The sequence below is a fragment of the Tiliqua scincoides genome, chromosome 6 (genome assembly GCF_035046505.1).
Source record: "Tiliqua scincoides isolate rTilSci1 chromosome 6, rTilSci1.hap2, whole genome shotgun sequence".
In the NCBI taxonomy this organism is placed as follows: Eukaryota; Metazoa; Chordata; class Lepidosauria; order Squamata; family Scincidae; genus Tiliqua; species Tiliqua scincoides.
Window position 1 is genome coordinate 3,109,817 of NC_089826.1, and position 13,478 is coordinate 3,123,294.

Sequence of the window (13,478 nt, forward strand, 5' to 3'; positions counted from 1 at the left end):
GCCGGGGCGGGCCTGCGGTCGCCAAGCCGCCGTTGCTACGAGACGGCGCCGGCGCTGCGGCGGAACAGCTGGTCCTGCGGGCCGTACCATTGCGTCCGCGGGGGGAGGCGAAGCGGAGGAGTGGCTGCTGGCTGGCCGCTCGCGCGCGCCGGCGCCCCTCCAGCTGCGGGGCTCGTGGCGCGGCCCGCTCGGAGGCGAGGGAGCGGCGGCGCGGCCGGCCGCCCTGACAGACAATGGCGCTGCCGCCCCCGCGCACCGCGCTGCCCCCCGCCCGCAGGGGGCGCCCCCGGGCCGCGGCCCAGCCCGCTGGCAGGTGAGGGCCCCCGCGGGGGCTGGCGAGGGCACGTCACTGGGGCGTGAGGGGGGCTCGGGCCGGGGGAGGCCTCAGTGGGGGGCTTGTGGGGCTCTGCTGCAGCTGGTGGGGGGAGGCCTTGGGGTGGGGGGTCCGTGGGAGGCCCTTGGGGGGTTCAGGGGGCTTTGGGGGGGCTGCTCTGTTGCAGAAAGTGAGGGGGAGGCCTGGGGTGAAGGAGGCTCGTGGTGGGCTCTTGGGTGGTTTCAGGGGGGCTCTGGGAGGCAGTGAGAGGGAGGCCTTGGAGGGTGAGGGGACTTGGGGGGCTTTCAGGGGAGCTAGTTGGGGGCGGTTGTGCTGCTGCAGAATTAGTGGGGGGCAGTTGAAGGAGCAGATCCTGGGGGTGGTGCTGGGGAAATTAGTGAGGGTCGGGGGGACACGCAGGGGCTGTGTGGCAGTGGTTGGAGGGCACAGGGTGGCAGGGAGGACTTGGCAGTTTGGGGTGAGTGGAGTTTATGGGGGGTGATGGGATTCAGGGGGCTCATGAGGGCGTTCATGGGGGCTCTTGGGAAGGTTCAGGGGGCTCTTGGGGGAGACTGCTATGCTGCAGAATTAGTGGGGGGTGCTGGAGGGGCAGATCCTGGGGATGGCACTCAGGGTTGGAGGTGCAGTGGCTGTGTGTCAGGATGGGGGGCACAGGGTGGCAAGGGACAGGGGGGTCACAGGCTGGTTGAGGCACAGGGAATAATGGGGGTGCAGAGTGCATGGGGAGCCTTAGGGAGCTGGGGGGTTGCAGTGGGGTGTCAGTCAAGGAACCCGAATTTGCTGGCTTCTTCTCTATACTTTCTTGGCATCACCTTTTTCAAATCATGGTTCTCAATCAGTGGTACAGCTGCTTGTGGTGCTGTCTGGTACCTGAAGTGGCATCTTTTACTCGCAGGACCCCTTCACCCCTGCAGTGAGACCAGGAATGTGACCCAACAAACTGTGGTAGGAGGCTTGGTTCAGTGGGTGGGGCTCCAAAGCATGCTTTTCATGCCTGAAAAAGCCACCCTGAAGCCCTTACTGGTGTTTGTCATGTCACATCTGGTCTCCCAACCCAGAAGTAACTGGTGTTGATGTCATCACCAGTTATGGTGATACTTCAAATAGGTGGACCATGTGAAGTATTGTGATGGAAGACAGAGGTTGAGAAACACAGTTCTAATCAAAGCGTGCAAATGACGTCTCTGAGGGAGCTTGCTGAGATTGATCCAGGGCCAACTGGGCCACTTTGCCTTCCTGAGCCTCCTGCCTTCAGTGTCACTTCCAGACAAATAGGTCAGGGTTGTGGTTCTCATACCTTTAGCACGAGGGACCTACTTTTTAGAATGATAATCTATTGGGGCCCACCAAGTGATATCATGGCCAGAAGTGACATCATCAAGCAGGAAAATTTTTGACACCCTCATGCAACAAAATCCAGTAAATAAATCACGTAAAATCAAAATCAAGTAAATAAATTAAAAGTTTACAATAAGTTTAAACATTTATTTAAAATAATGAAGAACCTTCCTAACCCTCTTGAGCAGTTGCTGATCTGTTTAAAAGACAATTCCCCAAACATCCCCAAAGGTTGCAGTCTTATCCAAACCAGTGAGTAAGCTCCATTGACCATCATTATTAAAAGCATATACTGTACATAGTAGCTTGTTAAAAGTACATATCTGTAACATTTTCCCAAATGCAGTCACATACATGGTAGCATCAGGTCCATTAAAAGGAATGGGGACTCACCTGAAACTTGCTCGCGACTCACCTGATGGGTCCCAACCCACAGTTTGAGAAACACTGGCTCAGGGCATGGAGAGTGAACTCCCGGTGCCCTGGCATCCCCATGAAGCTTGTTTCAGTGACTGGGAGTCTGCTTAAGGCCCAACTCCTCCTGTGGGTTTTGGTAAGGAGGTTGGTGATGATGTACATTTGGGGGTGTCTTGGGGTACAGAAGGCACTTAGTAGGCTGGTGTGCAAGTGGAGGGGTGTCTTATGGGGATACGTTGCAGCTCTACTCCCACCTCTGCAAATTGGTGGAATCCCAGTGTAAGAAGTGCGAGGCTGCGGGGGGGGGGGGGAGGCTGAACCCTGCTGGATCAGGCCAAAGGTTCATCTAGTCTAGCACCTTGTTTTCCACAGAGGCCCACCAGATGCCTCTGCAGCTAGTATTTGGAGGCAGACAGCCACAGTAGCCATCATGAGTAGCCACCGTTGGTAACAATGAATGTTGTCAACTCCTTTTTTTAAAGCCACCCAACCTAGTAGCCATTCCACATTCTGCAGCAATGAATTTCACACACTAATGGCACATCCTGACTCTCCCGTCAACAGGTTTCCTTGGCTGACCCCTGGTTTTAATTTGTGGGGGAAAGGGAAAAGAGATTCTTTCTCTCTTTCTCTGTACCATGCATAATATTTTAAGTCTCTGTCATGTCCCCTCAGTAATTAATGTTGGCAACCTTCAGGCTCGAAAATAAAGTCATCTAGAAGTTCTAGGTAGCCCTTCCTCATAAGAGAGGTACTCCACTCTTAATGAGAATTTTGGTTGCCCTATCCTTTTTGAGGTGGGCAACCACAATTGCCTTTTATAGCACAGATTTATGTAGAAGCATTATAATATTTGCAGTTTTGTTCTCAGTTTGTTCCTTGATTAGTTTGGTGCCCTCTACAAACTTGGCCACCTTGCCATTTACTCCTAGCTCTGAATTATTTATGAACAAGTTGAAAAGCAGCAGTCCCAAGGCAGATCTGTGGGGGACCCTACTTCTTTCTTTCCTCCACTGTGAAAATTCCCCATTTTTTGTTGTTTAACCATTATCAATCCTTGAAGGACCTCTTTTCCTATTCCATGACAGCTAAGTTTACTCAAGATGGACTTTATTTGTATACCTGGAATTTTGAAAAGCTTTTGACAATGTCAGCTAGATTACCTCTATCCGTGTGCCAGTTGATGCTCAAATAACTGTAGAAGGTTAGTGAGGCAGGGCTTACCTTTGCAGAAACCATGTTAATTTTCTTTTAGAATATTCTTCTATTTTCTTAATAATTTTGTCTTAAATAATGCTTTCCACCATTTAACCCAGAACAGACATTATGCTGACTGGCCAGTAATTTCCTGGAACCATTTTAAAATACCACTGGAATATGTCCTAGCAGTCCATTGGCCAAAAACGGAAAGAAAGGACAGTTGACATACCAGCAATTTCACATTTGAGTTCCTTAATAACTCTTGAAGGGATAGCATTTGGACCCAGTGATGTATTCATTTTACTTGGTTGACCTTCCCTGGAATCTCATCCCTTTGCACTTCAAGTGGATTCAGTTCTTTAGGTCAGTTCACGCATAGGTATCTGCCCTACATCTTCTGTGCTATAAAAAGACAGATGCAGATAATTCATTCAGCTTCTCTAGCATCTCCATATCCTCTTTAACTTTCCCCTTTACTCCCTTATACTCTAATGGCCCGACTGCTTCTCTGGCAGGTTTCCAGAAGAAGAAGGTCTTATTGTTTCCTTGATGTGTCATGTGTTCTTCCTATTCTTTTTTTTTTGCACCACAAAGCTTCCATTTCTTTTGCCAGAGTGTGGTCCTTTTTGTTCTTTCATTTGGCCAAGACTTCCATTTTCTGAAGAAAGCCCTCTCGCCTTTTATTAGCTTCTGTGACTTCACCCACGAGCTTTGCAAGATAAAAGCCCTTGGGGAAGGGGTAACCTTTTCCCTTGTCATTGGCCTGGCCACTGGATTTGATATGGTTAACGTATCTGGAGAGGTAGTTGAGGTTCTCTGTACAGTAAAGACACTGTAACTTGGCTGTTGAAACCAAATAAACCACAGTGTTGAAAAGCACTGCAACTGAAGATCTTATATACAATAAATATTTTTCCTGAATGTAAATGTCATGTTTATAGCGGTCCTTCCTCTCTTATTTTTTATAGCAAATGCAAGAAACAAGGGGTGAGATGCTAATTCATAAAGGGCCTGTGGGGGGGGGGGGTGCGTTGCAGGAACATGCCTTTTAAGCGCTCCAAGGCAGGCACAAATAGCGGCCTTTCTGTTTGCATTGTATTTACATGGCTGCCTGTGTGAAGGTTAAATTTCTCTTCTTTGTATAGTGGCAAATTAAATTAGTCGCAAGTGTCAGGGTGGGATGGGGTGAGCAAACTAGCCTGGCCTGTGTTTTACAGCTGTTTGTGTGAAAAAGCACAAATTTCCAGATAGCTGACATTAGAAAGGGGAGGAAAAATCCAGGATTTGGGTTCTGTAACGAGTTTGTTCTGAGCACTTTTTAGTCAAACAAGAAAATCCAGTTGCTTCTAATGAAGCTTTTTAGCTTCTGGGAATGAATGACCTTGAAATCCAAATGCTGTTTCAGAGCTGCCTGGGGGATTTCATTTCTGAAACATCTGTAAGCACTCAGCTGCGCTGTTGGCCACAGTTGCCCACGTCTACCCTTAAAATGTCGTCTGTTCATGTTCCTTTCCTAGCAGTCTTTGGCTTTGCATTCCATTTTTCTTTCCCCACCCCTCCCTTAGCTTAACGGCCTTTTTCCATTCTAACGGAAGGAGAGGATGAAGAGAAGCGGTTGCCTTGTTGCAGTATGTTCTGGGTTGCTAAGTGATACTTGGGAACCGTATAACAGAGAGAACTAGTTCCCAAAACTGTGCATGCAGGAGTCTGGAAGTCTTCCATCTGCTGTAAGAGGAGAAACATCCCAGGATAACTGGGTTTCTTCCAGCCACTTTAAAACATGTGGGCTGATCCAGAGTGCTTGAGAAGCTGGCACAGACCATCCAAAGTCCTGGCAGTGTACCAGGAAAGGAGCACGGTCATTGTTTCTTGAATAACGTTCGTTAGCACCCAGCTCATTGTGCCACACCTCCACAGAAGTGTGTATTTGTATGTTTATTCTATGAATTGTCATCTTAACAGAAGGGCTAGTAAAATGACTGCCATTGAGCATAGACCTTTGATGCCTAGGGAACTGCCAGAATGGTGTGCCACCTTCCTCACCCGTTTTTGGTCAGATTTTGTGACTCCTTTCTTGCTCATCTTTCTTTTTTCCCCCTCAGTGGTTTGTTAGGGTTGATGTAATGGTCTATTTTTTTAAAACAATATGATGTTAAACTTGGCCTGTGTTCTTCCCACTACTTGAATGCCCTTGTGATCTCTGTACTTCCTTTCTTTCCTCCCTAATGCGGTGATGTAAACAGTAAGAGTGCCCCTGTTGCCTCTTCCAATTGCTCCATCACTTTTGCCACTGCCCTTCAGCACCTCCTTGCTGCTGGTCTCCCAGACTCCCACTGGGCAGCTCCACGCAGGCCTGTGTCTTCCTCCTGACCTGGGCCCTGCTCCCCTTTGCCATCCTTGGCGCCGTCTTGCCTACAGTCTCTGCATAAACAGGAAGCAGCCTTCCAACCACTCTGCACTCCTTCCTGATCAATTTTAGCCAGTGACTCAACACTTCACTTAGCAAGTCCGAGCAACCTGGGGTGTGTGTGTGTGTGTGGGAGCTGTTCTATACCTGGAATAACAATGTAGTTCTTTTTTAAAAACAAAAAGATAGTTTTGAAACAGCGGTTGTAGATCAAATGAATTAGTGAAAAGGTGGTATCCTCAGAAGAGATGTTCTCTTCATCAGGATGAGCACTGCATCACTTAGTGGGCTCCAAAGTATTTGCTGAGACCCTGTCCAGAAAAAAGAACTGCCTTCACCCCACTCTTGAGCAGCAGCACTACGCTGACAGCAGGCAGGTCTGAGGGATTGCAGTCCAGGCAGAAGTAGATCCTGGCTGTGGCTGGGACTGTGCTGGTGTTGTGGGACAATATTGTACCCCCCAAGCCGATAGACCACTCCTTGGTGTCATATTCAGATACGTCATGTTCATTATTTGAACACTTATACCCTGCCTATTTACTGACATTTTCAAGGTGGTCTATAACATATTGAGAATACAATAAAATAGTTAATTGGGATGTTGGATCCTGCACTGGGCATTGGCTTCCTCACCCAGTCTCTTGCAATGTGTTGCAGATCTGGGAGGCAGAGGTGCATATAAGCCACCTCCCAATTTCTGGGTTGTTCGGTTGCTTCTTTTGTAAGTATAGCCCTGCTCACTCTGGGAATAAACCTCTGTCCAAGTTGTATTGTACAGTTATGTTGTGCTGCAGTGACAATCTGGAACCATAACATCTATTCCTGAAAGTCTGTGCTATTATCTGTGCCTCACCCAGGAGATTCCAGTTTGCAACAAGTCTGTTTCACCGACCCAGTCATGCCTCAGCTATGTAGATAACAGAACAATGCACAGTTAGCAGTCACAATCCAAAGATCCTTGTGACTAGGTTTCCATACCGTACGTGGCTTTTGCCTCCCCTCCCCCTTAACTACCGCCCCCCCCACTACATGCCCTTGAAGGCTACTTTTAAAAAGTAAGTCAGAATGCAGTTGTAGAGACCCCTCTTTGCAGTGGGAAATCCCAGAGGTTTCCTGTGTCTGCCCGCATAGTTCTGAGTATGGGCAAAATACTTTATGGTGATGACTGTACTAGCTGAACTTTTAAACTCTTTCACTAACGACTTTTTCATGCAAAGGAATTCAGAACAAAATGTAATGGCTGATGTGTGCCTGTGGATCCAGTTTGTCGTCTGTACAGTGGCTCTAAGATGAACACAATAGTTTAGCAAGAGAACTCAGACTGGTCCTTGATCTGCTTACATTGTAAATCTTACAGAGATAGAGTTACAAACTGGAATTCTTTTTTAGGACCACCACGGACTGGATGGATACATCTTTTTGGGACTATGGGCCTGGTGATTTAGGTGGTGGGCCTCAGAATGTAATGTAAATATTTTAAATAGTGTCATGCCCTTTCCTGTAGTCACCCTGCAGAACTATTGCGCTAAGGCTGCGATCTTGTGCAAACTTTCCTGTTCGTGTTTCCATTGAACACAGTGAGAACACAGTTACTTTTACGCAGCGAGATGCATGGGATTGTGCTCTAAGAAATACATTTGATGGCAGTTGACTTTTCTTCTTGTAATACCCTGATGTGATGGTACATGTTGAAGCCTCTTAAATGCTACCTCTTAAATGTTTAGAGAGTGGACTTTTATTTGGAAAGATACTAGCACCTACTATAAAACAACAATTTCTGTGGGTCTAGTTGCATGTTTCTGTGCAAACATTTCCAAGATTTGCCTTTGGTGTTGGCAGTGAGTGCAAAGGTCAGTTCAAAAGAGTACTGGCATGTCGAGGCCTGCCTGTTTAGCCTCCTGTGGTGCCTTAAGAGTAACAGTGTGTATGGTCTGTTCACTGCACAGGTCAGTTATCAGGAGTTCACATGCCGGCGTAATGCTGGACCTCCCTGATGGCTCCCTGATATTGGTGTGGAGATTTGCCCTGAGATCCAGCTAGCGTACAAACGCTATGGCTTGATGACCTTGCAGCTGCAGAGTGGCTTATTTTATGCTCTGCTGCACTTGCTTTGTCTGCAGCCTGTTAATAGGTGCAGTGAAGTGAGTGCAAGAGATGCTCCTGTTTTTCAGGATGAGCAAAGGTAGAAGATGATTTGGTCCAGTCCATTTTGAAAGAGCTCCCATAAATGGTGTAGATAGGACCTTGGATGCAGATGGCAGATAGAAAAAATGAACGGGCAGGTAAACTGAAGGAAGCATTTTTTAAAATGCTGTGGAAAAACCAAGGACTTGAGTACTTCTGCTAAGTGTATGTGAACATTGAGAATGTTGGAAGAACTAGTATCTGTGTTGCCAGATGTTGTAACCTTTTGTTGGACCAGATTTTATAGCATCAGCCTGGAGTCCCTCTCTTAGCAGATTTCCTTTAACTGTGTGTAATTTCTTTTTTCAGCTGCAACCGCCTTCGACAAATTCAAAGCATTCTGAAGCAGAGCAGCAAATCCCAGCCAGACGGAATACTGTGCATTTTGGGTAAATTCTTCTTGTTATTATGTGAGGGTTGTGTTACTAAACATGGCTTGGAGGCCTGTGCAACTTCAGAAATGGCTTCTGTATGATGGAAAATGATTGTATGCAAACCTCTGGGTTTTAGAGGTGGCCTATTTCTGAACTTCTTGCTGCAGGGTGTTGTGATGGCACCTGGCCTAGATTCCTTTCAAAGGGGATTAGACACATTTGTGGAGGAAAAGTCAGTCACAGCTTACAAGGCACAATGACTGTATGCAACTTTCAGGTTTTAGAGATAACTGATCTCTGAATACCAGATGCAAGGGAGTGGCACCAGGATGGAGGTATCTTGTTGTTTTGTGTGCTCCCTGAGGCATATGGTGGGCCACTGAGAGATACAGGAAGCTGGACTAGATGGGTCCTTGGCCTGATCCAGCAGGGGGGTTCTTATGTGGGATTGCTTAGTGGTGGCGAGAGGAAGGCTGTCTGAAAAGAGGGTAGGAAGAGAAAACAGTCTTGCGCTATTCAACCCACAGATCTTGCGTGCTTGACACATCCCGTCTCTCTGATTTATGCTGTCTTCACATGAGTGATAAGTCCAGCACCATCTCTGTGCTGAGAAAGCCAAAAGTGATCAGACTAAGTTTTCAGTAGCGGCCTTACCAGAAAGTACAAGCTGGGGAGTGAGACATGTTGCCCCCTTCAGTATTCTGCCTAAAAGAGGCCTTGGTATTTTCCTGGCTACACCTAGATGATCGTTCCTGTGTCCTTTCATGAGTATACTTGGCTCGCTGGACTGGAGGGGGAAATGTATTTGGAGGAAGGTGGAACTGGGGTCTTGCAAATTATATATATTTCCAGATTGCAGTATTGAGTGGAGAACAGCCTTACCCGGTGACGTGGGCTGGAAAATGTGTTTTTCCCCAGATCAAGTTACTGGAGAACTTCAAGGGGGATTTTCTAAAAACCAAACTGTTCTTGTAGGTGTCAGCTGTAATCCAAAGAACGATAACTTCCTTGTCTTTTATAAAACGAAAACTGTTTGCAGAACACGCTTGGTGTTATAAGGAGGCAGAGGGTATAGTGAAACTCTTGCCAAAAGCAAAAAGAGGGGTGTCACTCGTGAGTTTGTTTCTTAAAATCTGGTTGGTGTGCGTGTTCCTCTTTTGAAAGCTCTGTGGGAATGGCCAATTCCCACCTTCAGTGGGGAAAACCTTACTGGAGGATGAGTAATCAGCTGATATAGTGAGCAGAGGCAGCTTTGCAGGGTTCTCTTGGTTTGTGCTGTCCTAGAACCCCTGACTAGCTAGATTGAGAGAAGCCATGAGGCCAAGGCCAGCCATGAGGAGTGTCTTGTATAAAAAAAAAAGTCTTTGTTCCACCATTGGAAGTCAGAAACGCTTACTGTTCTACTTGCATGTCACCCAGTGCTCTACCAATAGACCCCCATTTACCGCCTTGGCTAACAATGCAATTCTATTCATGTCTGCTCGGAAGGAAGTCCCACTGAGTTCAGTTCAGTAGGGCTTGCTCCCAGGTAAGTGTGTGTAGGATTGCAGCCTTTAGCTGGTTTAATAAAAGTGTACCAAGATTCAGAACCTGTATTTAGGAAACTCCTGGATGTGAGGAGGACATGAAAATAATTGGGGCTATACTGTGAAGATGAAAGCTGTGGTTGTGTAGTGGTCAAGAGACTAAGCTGCAAATCCAGTCTTGCTTCTGCCTTGAATGTTCATTGGGAGGCCTTCCCCCAGCTGCAACATAATGCTTGTCCTTATAGTTAAGCCCCATAAAGCGAGCAGTGTCAAGGTAAAACACATGAAGCGCCTTGCCCCCCCCCCCCACTATACAAATGCGAAGTGTTAGCTGCTGCCGAGTATATGGCTCTGATGGAAATGTAACTAAGACAGGTGTGTTGGCAACATTTCAGGAGCATTGCTTGGCATACGTATGTGGGAGCATTGAATTATCACTCTAATGCTTTTATGACTGACTTAATATCCTAAATTAAAAATTGCCGGGGGAAGAAAGCTAGCCAGACGGGTGTGAATGGCTTGCATTGCAGTGAGCAGTGTGCATGAATACTTGTAAGTGCGCACCCAGGCTCTAGAAGGTACCCAATCAGTTGCCTTGCTGCAGTTTGCCTGAGCTTTCAACTGTTCAGCTTAAAACAGGGAGTTGTTGGCAGCCTGTAAACTGTATCCCAGCATAACCCTGTCATTAGCTTGAACTGAGAAATTGTACCAGAAACCATCCGGTTAGAGCCGCTACTGGCTCCAGCCCATAATAGAGGCAGCCAGATGTTAACTGAGATCACATCTTGCACAGTTTAACTCTTTCTCAGGATGCAGTGTGGCCCAGCTCAATGTTTATAGCGGTAGGCATTGCATATATCTTGGGCTTTGTATGGTTTGTCCATCTGAAAGTGATTTTCAGACTTAGTCCCTACTGACATCTGATCCCAAAACCCTTCCTAGTTCAGAAAATTACAGTTCCTATTAGATTATCCTTAAAAAGGAGAAACATTGAGGTCAATACTGGGCTGAGATTTTTTTCCTTGCTCCCTTTTGGGGTATATTTGCATCATGGGCTGGGGGAACCCAGGTCTAAAGTAGAGCTAGAAAATATTTCAAATCCACTGCAGACAGCATAATGTTTCTAAGCTAATGGTTAATCAGGTGCTTGGGTGTCAGTCCATCCCCCCCCCCCCACCAATGCTAAAATAACTGCAGTCTTTTGAACTTACCAGTAATTCATCTCTAGTGAATAAGAATCTGTTCCTGGTGACTAGACAGAGAAACTCTGCACTAATTTGTTCTTTGTGGGAAGCACAAATTACACAGGTATATGTGGGCAAGTAGCCTACTAAAAGTTTTCATGAAATGGTTTCCTAGACTGCCATATTGGTTTTTCCTTTTGCTCTTCTCTTCCTCCCACCCACCCACACATGCTGGGGGCTGTGGGGCAAAACTCTGCATTGGATCCCTCCCCATCTGCTAATGGTACTTCGGATGTTACCACTGCCATAGATAGGTTGCCCCAGTCAGGTGTGCTCTCAGATAGTTGTGGGTTCTAGACCAGTGCCTGACCTGCTGCCCCCCCCCCATGTGCGTATGTGTGCGTCTGTGACCTGGCTAGCTTATTTGAATTATGTGCTTGGATCATTTAAACCAGGCTATTAAATTGAATGGTTTCCAATTTGCCAGTCTCGGGCATGTTTATCACGCAGGCAGTGGCAATCCAGCTCCAGGATTCCCTGGATAATATCGGTTGCTTGAATCCTTCTAGTCTGCTTGCAGGCCTGGGCTTGGTGGGTTTCATCACCCTTCTAGGCGGCTTTTGCCAGGACAGGGTGACACTGACTCTGCTGTACTCCTTAGCACTGTAGCATAGCTACAGGGCAGTGTGAGTTAAGTATCACAGGTGCCCACAATGTGCTGTGTAAGAGGCCCTTCCCAGTCCCTTGTCAGAGCTGTTCAGGACAGTGAATGGCTTTGATGGAGAGTGGGAGGGGCTACTTACATGGTGTGTTGCTGGGCCTGCAATACTTACCCCACCCCCCTGCAGCTATGCTACTACCCAGTGACTTCTGATACCGCTGACTATGGTATTCTTCTGAGGTACCTGGCAGTGATGGGCTCGAGGGAGATTGTTTTACACGTTTCAATGGGTGGTAAAATCCCATTTATTTTGTTTGGTCTTCCACTGATTTTTCTGTTTGTCCTCAATTATTGTTTTCCATTCATATACTTGTTTGTGCCTTCCTTTTTGTGAGTGTTGATTTTGTTGTGTTAAAGCTTGTTTTAAATTATGTTGCTAAACTACCCAGGTGATCCCTTTGGGACTAGAAGGTGTGGGATAGAATAGTTTTAAATTCCTAATGTATGTAACATCTGTGTAGATTTTGCAGCAGGATGCTGGCTTTCCTAGGCTATAGAAGTTCATCTCCCCCCATTTATGGACGATGAAATGCATGCAAATTGATATATATATTCTGTAAACATGAGTGGCTTTTAATTGCAACAGGTGCTGGTGGCAAACAGTAATATTTAGAAAAGTATATAAAAATTTATCTCTTTTCCAGGCAGCAGCATCTAATAACAAAAATGCAAATTCAGTTGCATAGTATGTCTACCAAGTCCACAATTATATACACCCCACTGAGATTGCTTGTATGTCATGTTGGGGGTTGTTGGTGCTTTCTGCACAGCTTTCTGCTGTGCGAGATTTAACAGGAAGATCCTCAGCACTGCCTATGAAGAAACAAGCCAGCAGTCACCAGTCCCAGTACAGGGTTGCAGTGACTGTTGTACTTTTAGAGCCCAATCCTATCCAGCTTTCCAGCACTGATGCAGCTGTGCCAACAGGTGCATGCTGCAGTGGAGGGTCAGTCACAGAGGCCTCCCCAAGGTGAGAGAATGTTTGCTCCCTTACCTTGGGGCTGCATTGTGGCTACATCAGTTCTGGAAAGCTGGGTAGGATTGGGCCCTTTTAGATGTCAACTCTTGCTACCCTGGCAGCATTCATGAAGCTCTTGGTAGCTGGAAGCATTTCTATTTCCCTCTTCTAATGAGTTACTTACCAGCTGTGGTCCCTCTAGAAAAGAAGACTTCATTTGTCTCTCTTCTAGCAGTGGTGTACAATGCATCCCTCTTCTTCCTTTACCCAAGGTACCTTTTTGCTCTCTGCTTATGAGCTACACAAATGTGGAGGAGGGATAATATGAAATGAAGTCTTAGGGGATGGAACAAGAATACTGTTGGGTATCTCAAGTCCATAATTCTCACCTTGGTATATTCCCCCCCCCACACACACACACGCACACCATAAAAAAGAGTTCCATATTCTGCATGTTCCTTCAGCTTCCTAGTGTGACGATTCCAGGATTTGAGCCATAATTCTTATGAGCTCATGTTTAATCATATAGCCTGCAGTGGAAGATTTGGGTGACTGGATTAGCTTACTAGGAAGCTTCAGTCAACAGCATACCAGAGAGAGAGAGAGAGAGAGACTGTGTGTTAGAGGCAGATGTGTAAAGCAGAACTGCTGTGAGAAAACGCTCTCAAATCCCACAGCCGTGCACTGCGGCATGGACAATCTGCAAGATCTGACTTTTCTGTAGTATCCTATTTACCTCCCATCTCTTTCCTGTGCAGTCCACCATCTGGGGAATTAGGTCAGTTATAGGATATGCAGCAAATATTAATCACATCCTGCAGAGGACAAAAGCATG

At 46.6% G+C, this 13,478-nt stretch overlaps 1 protein-coding gene across 1 annotated transcript in view; it reads left to right on the forward strand.

The window, feature by feature from the left end:
- The first annotated feature begins 233 nt into the window (after window positions 1-233).
- The window catches only part of DNAAF9 (dynein axonemal assembly factor 9), a 78,982-nt gene continuing 65,737 nt past the window's right edge, over window positions 234-13,478 (forward strand). The window contains exons 1-2 of the mRNA XM_066632162.1: window positions 234-313; window positions 8,190-8,269. Of these exons, the coding sequence (XP_066488259.1) occupies window positions 234-313; window positions 8,190-8,269 (160 nt within the window). The remainder of the gene's footprint in view (window positions 314-8,189; window positions 8,270-13,478) is intronic.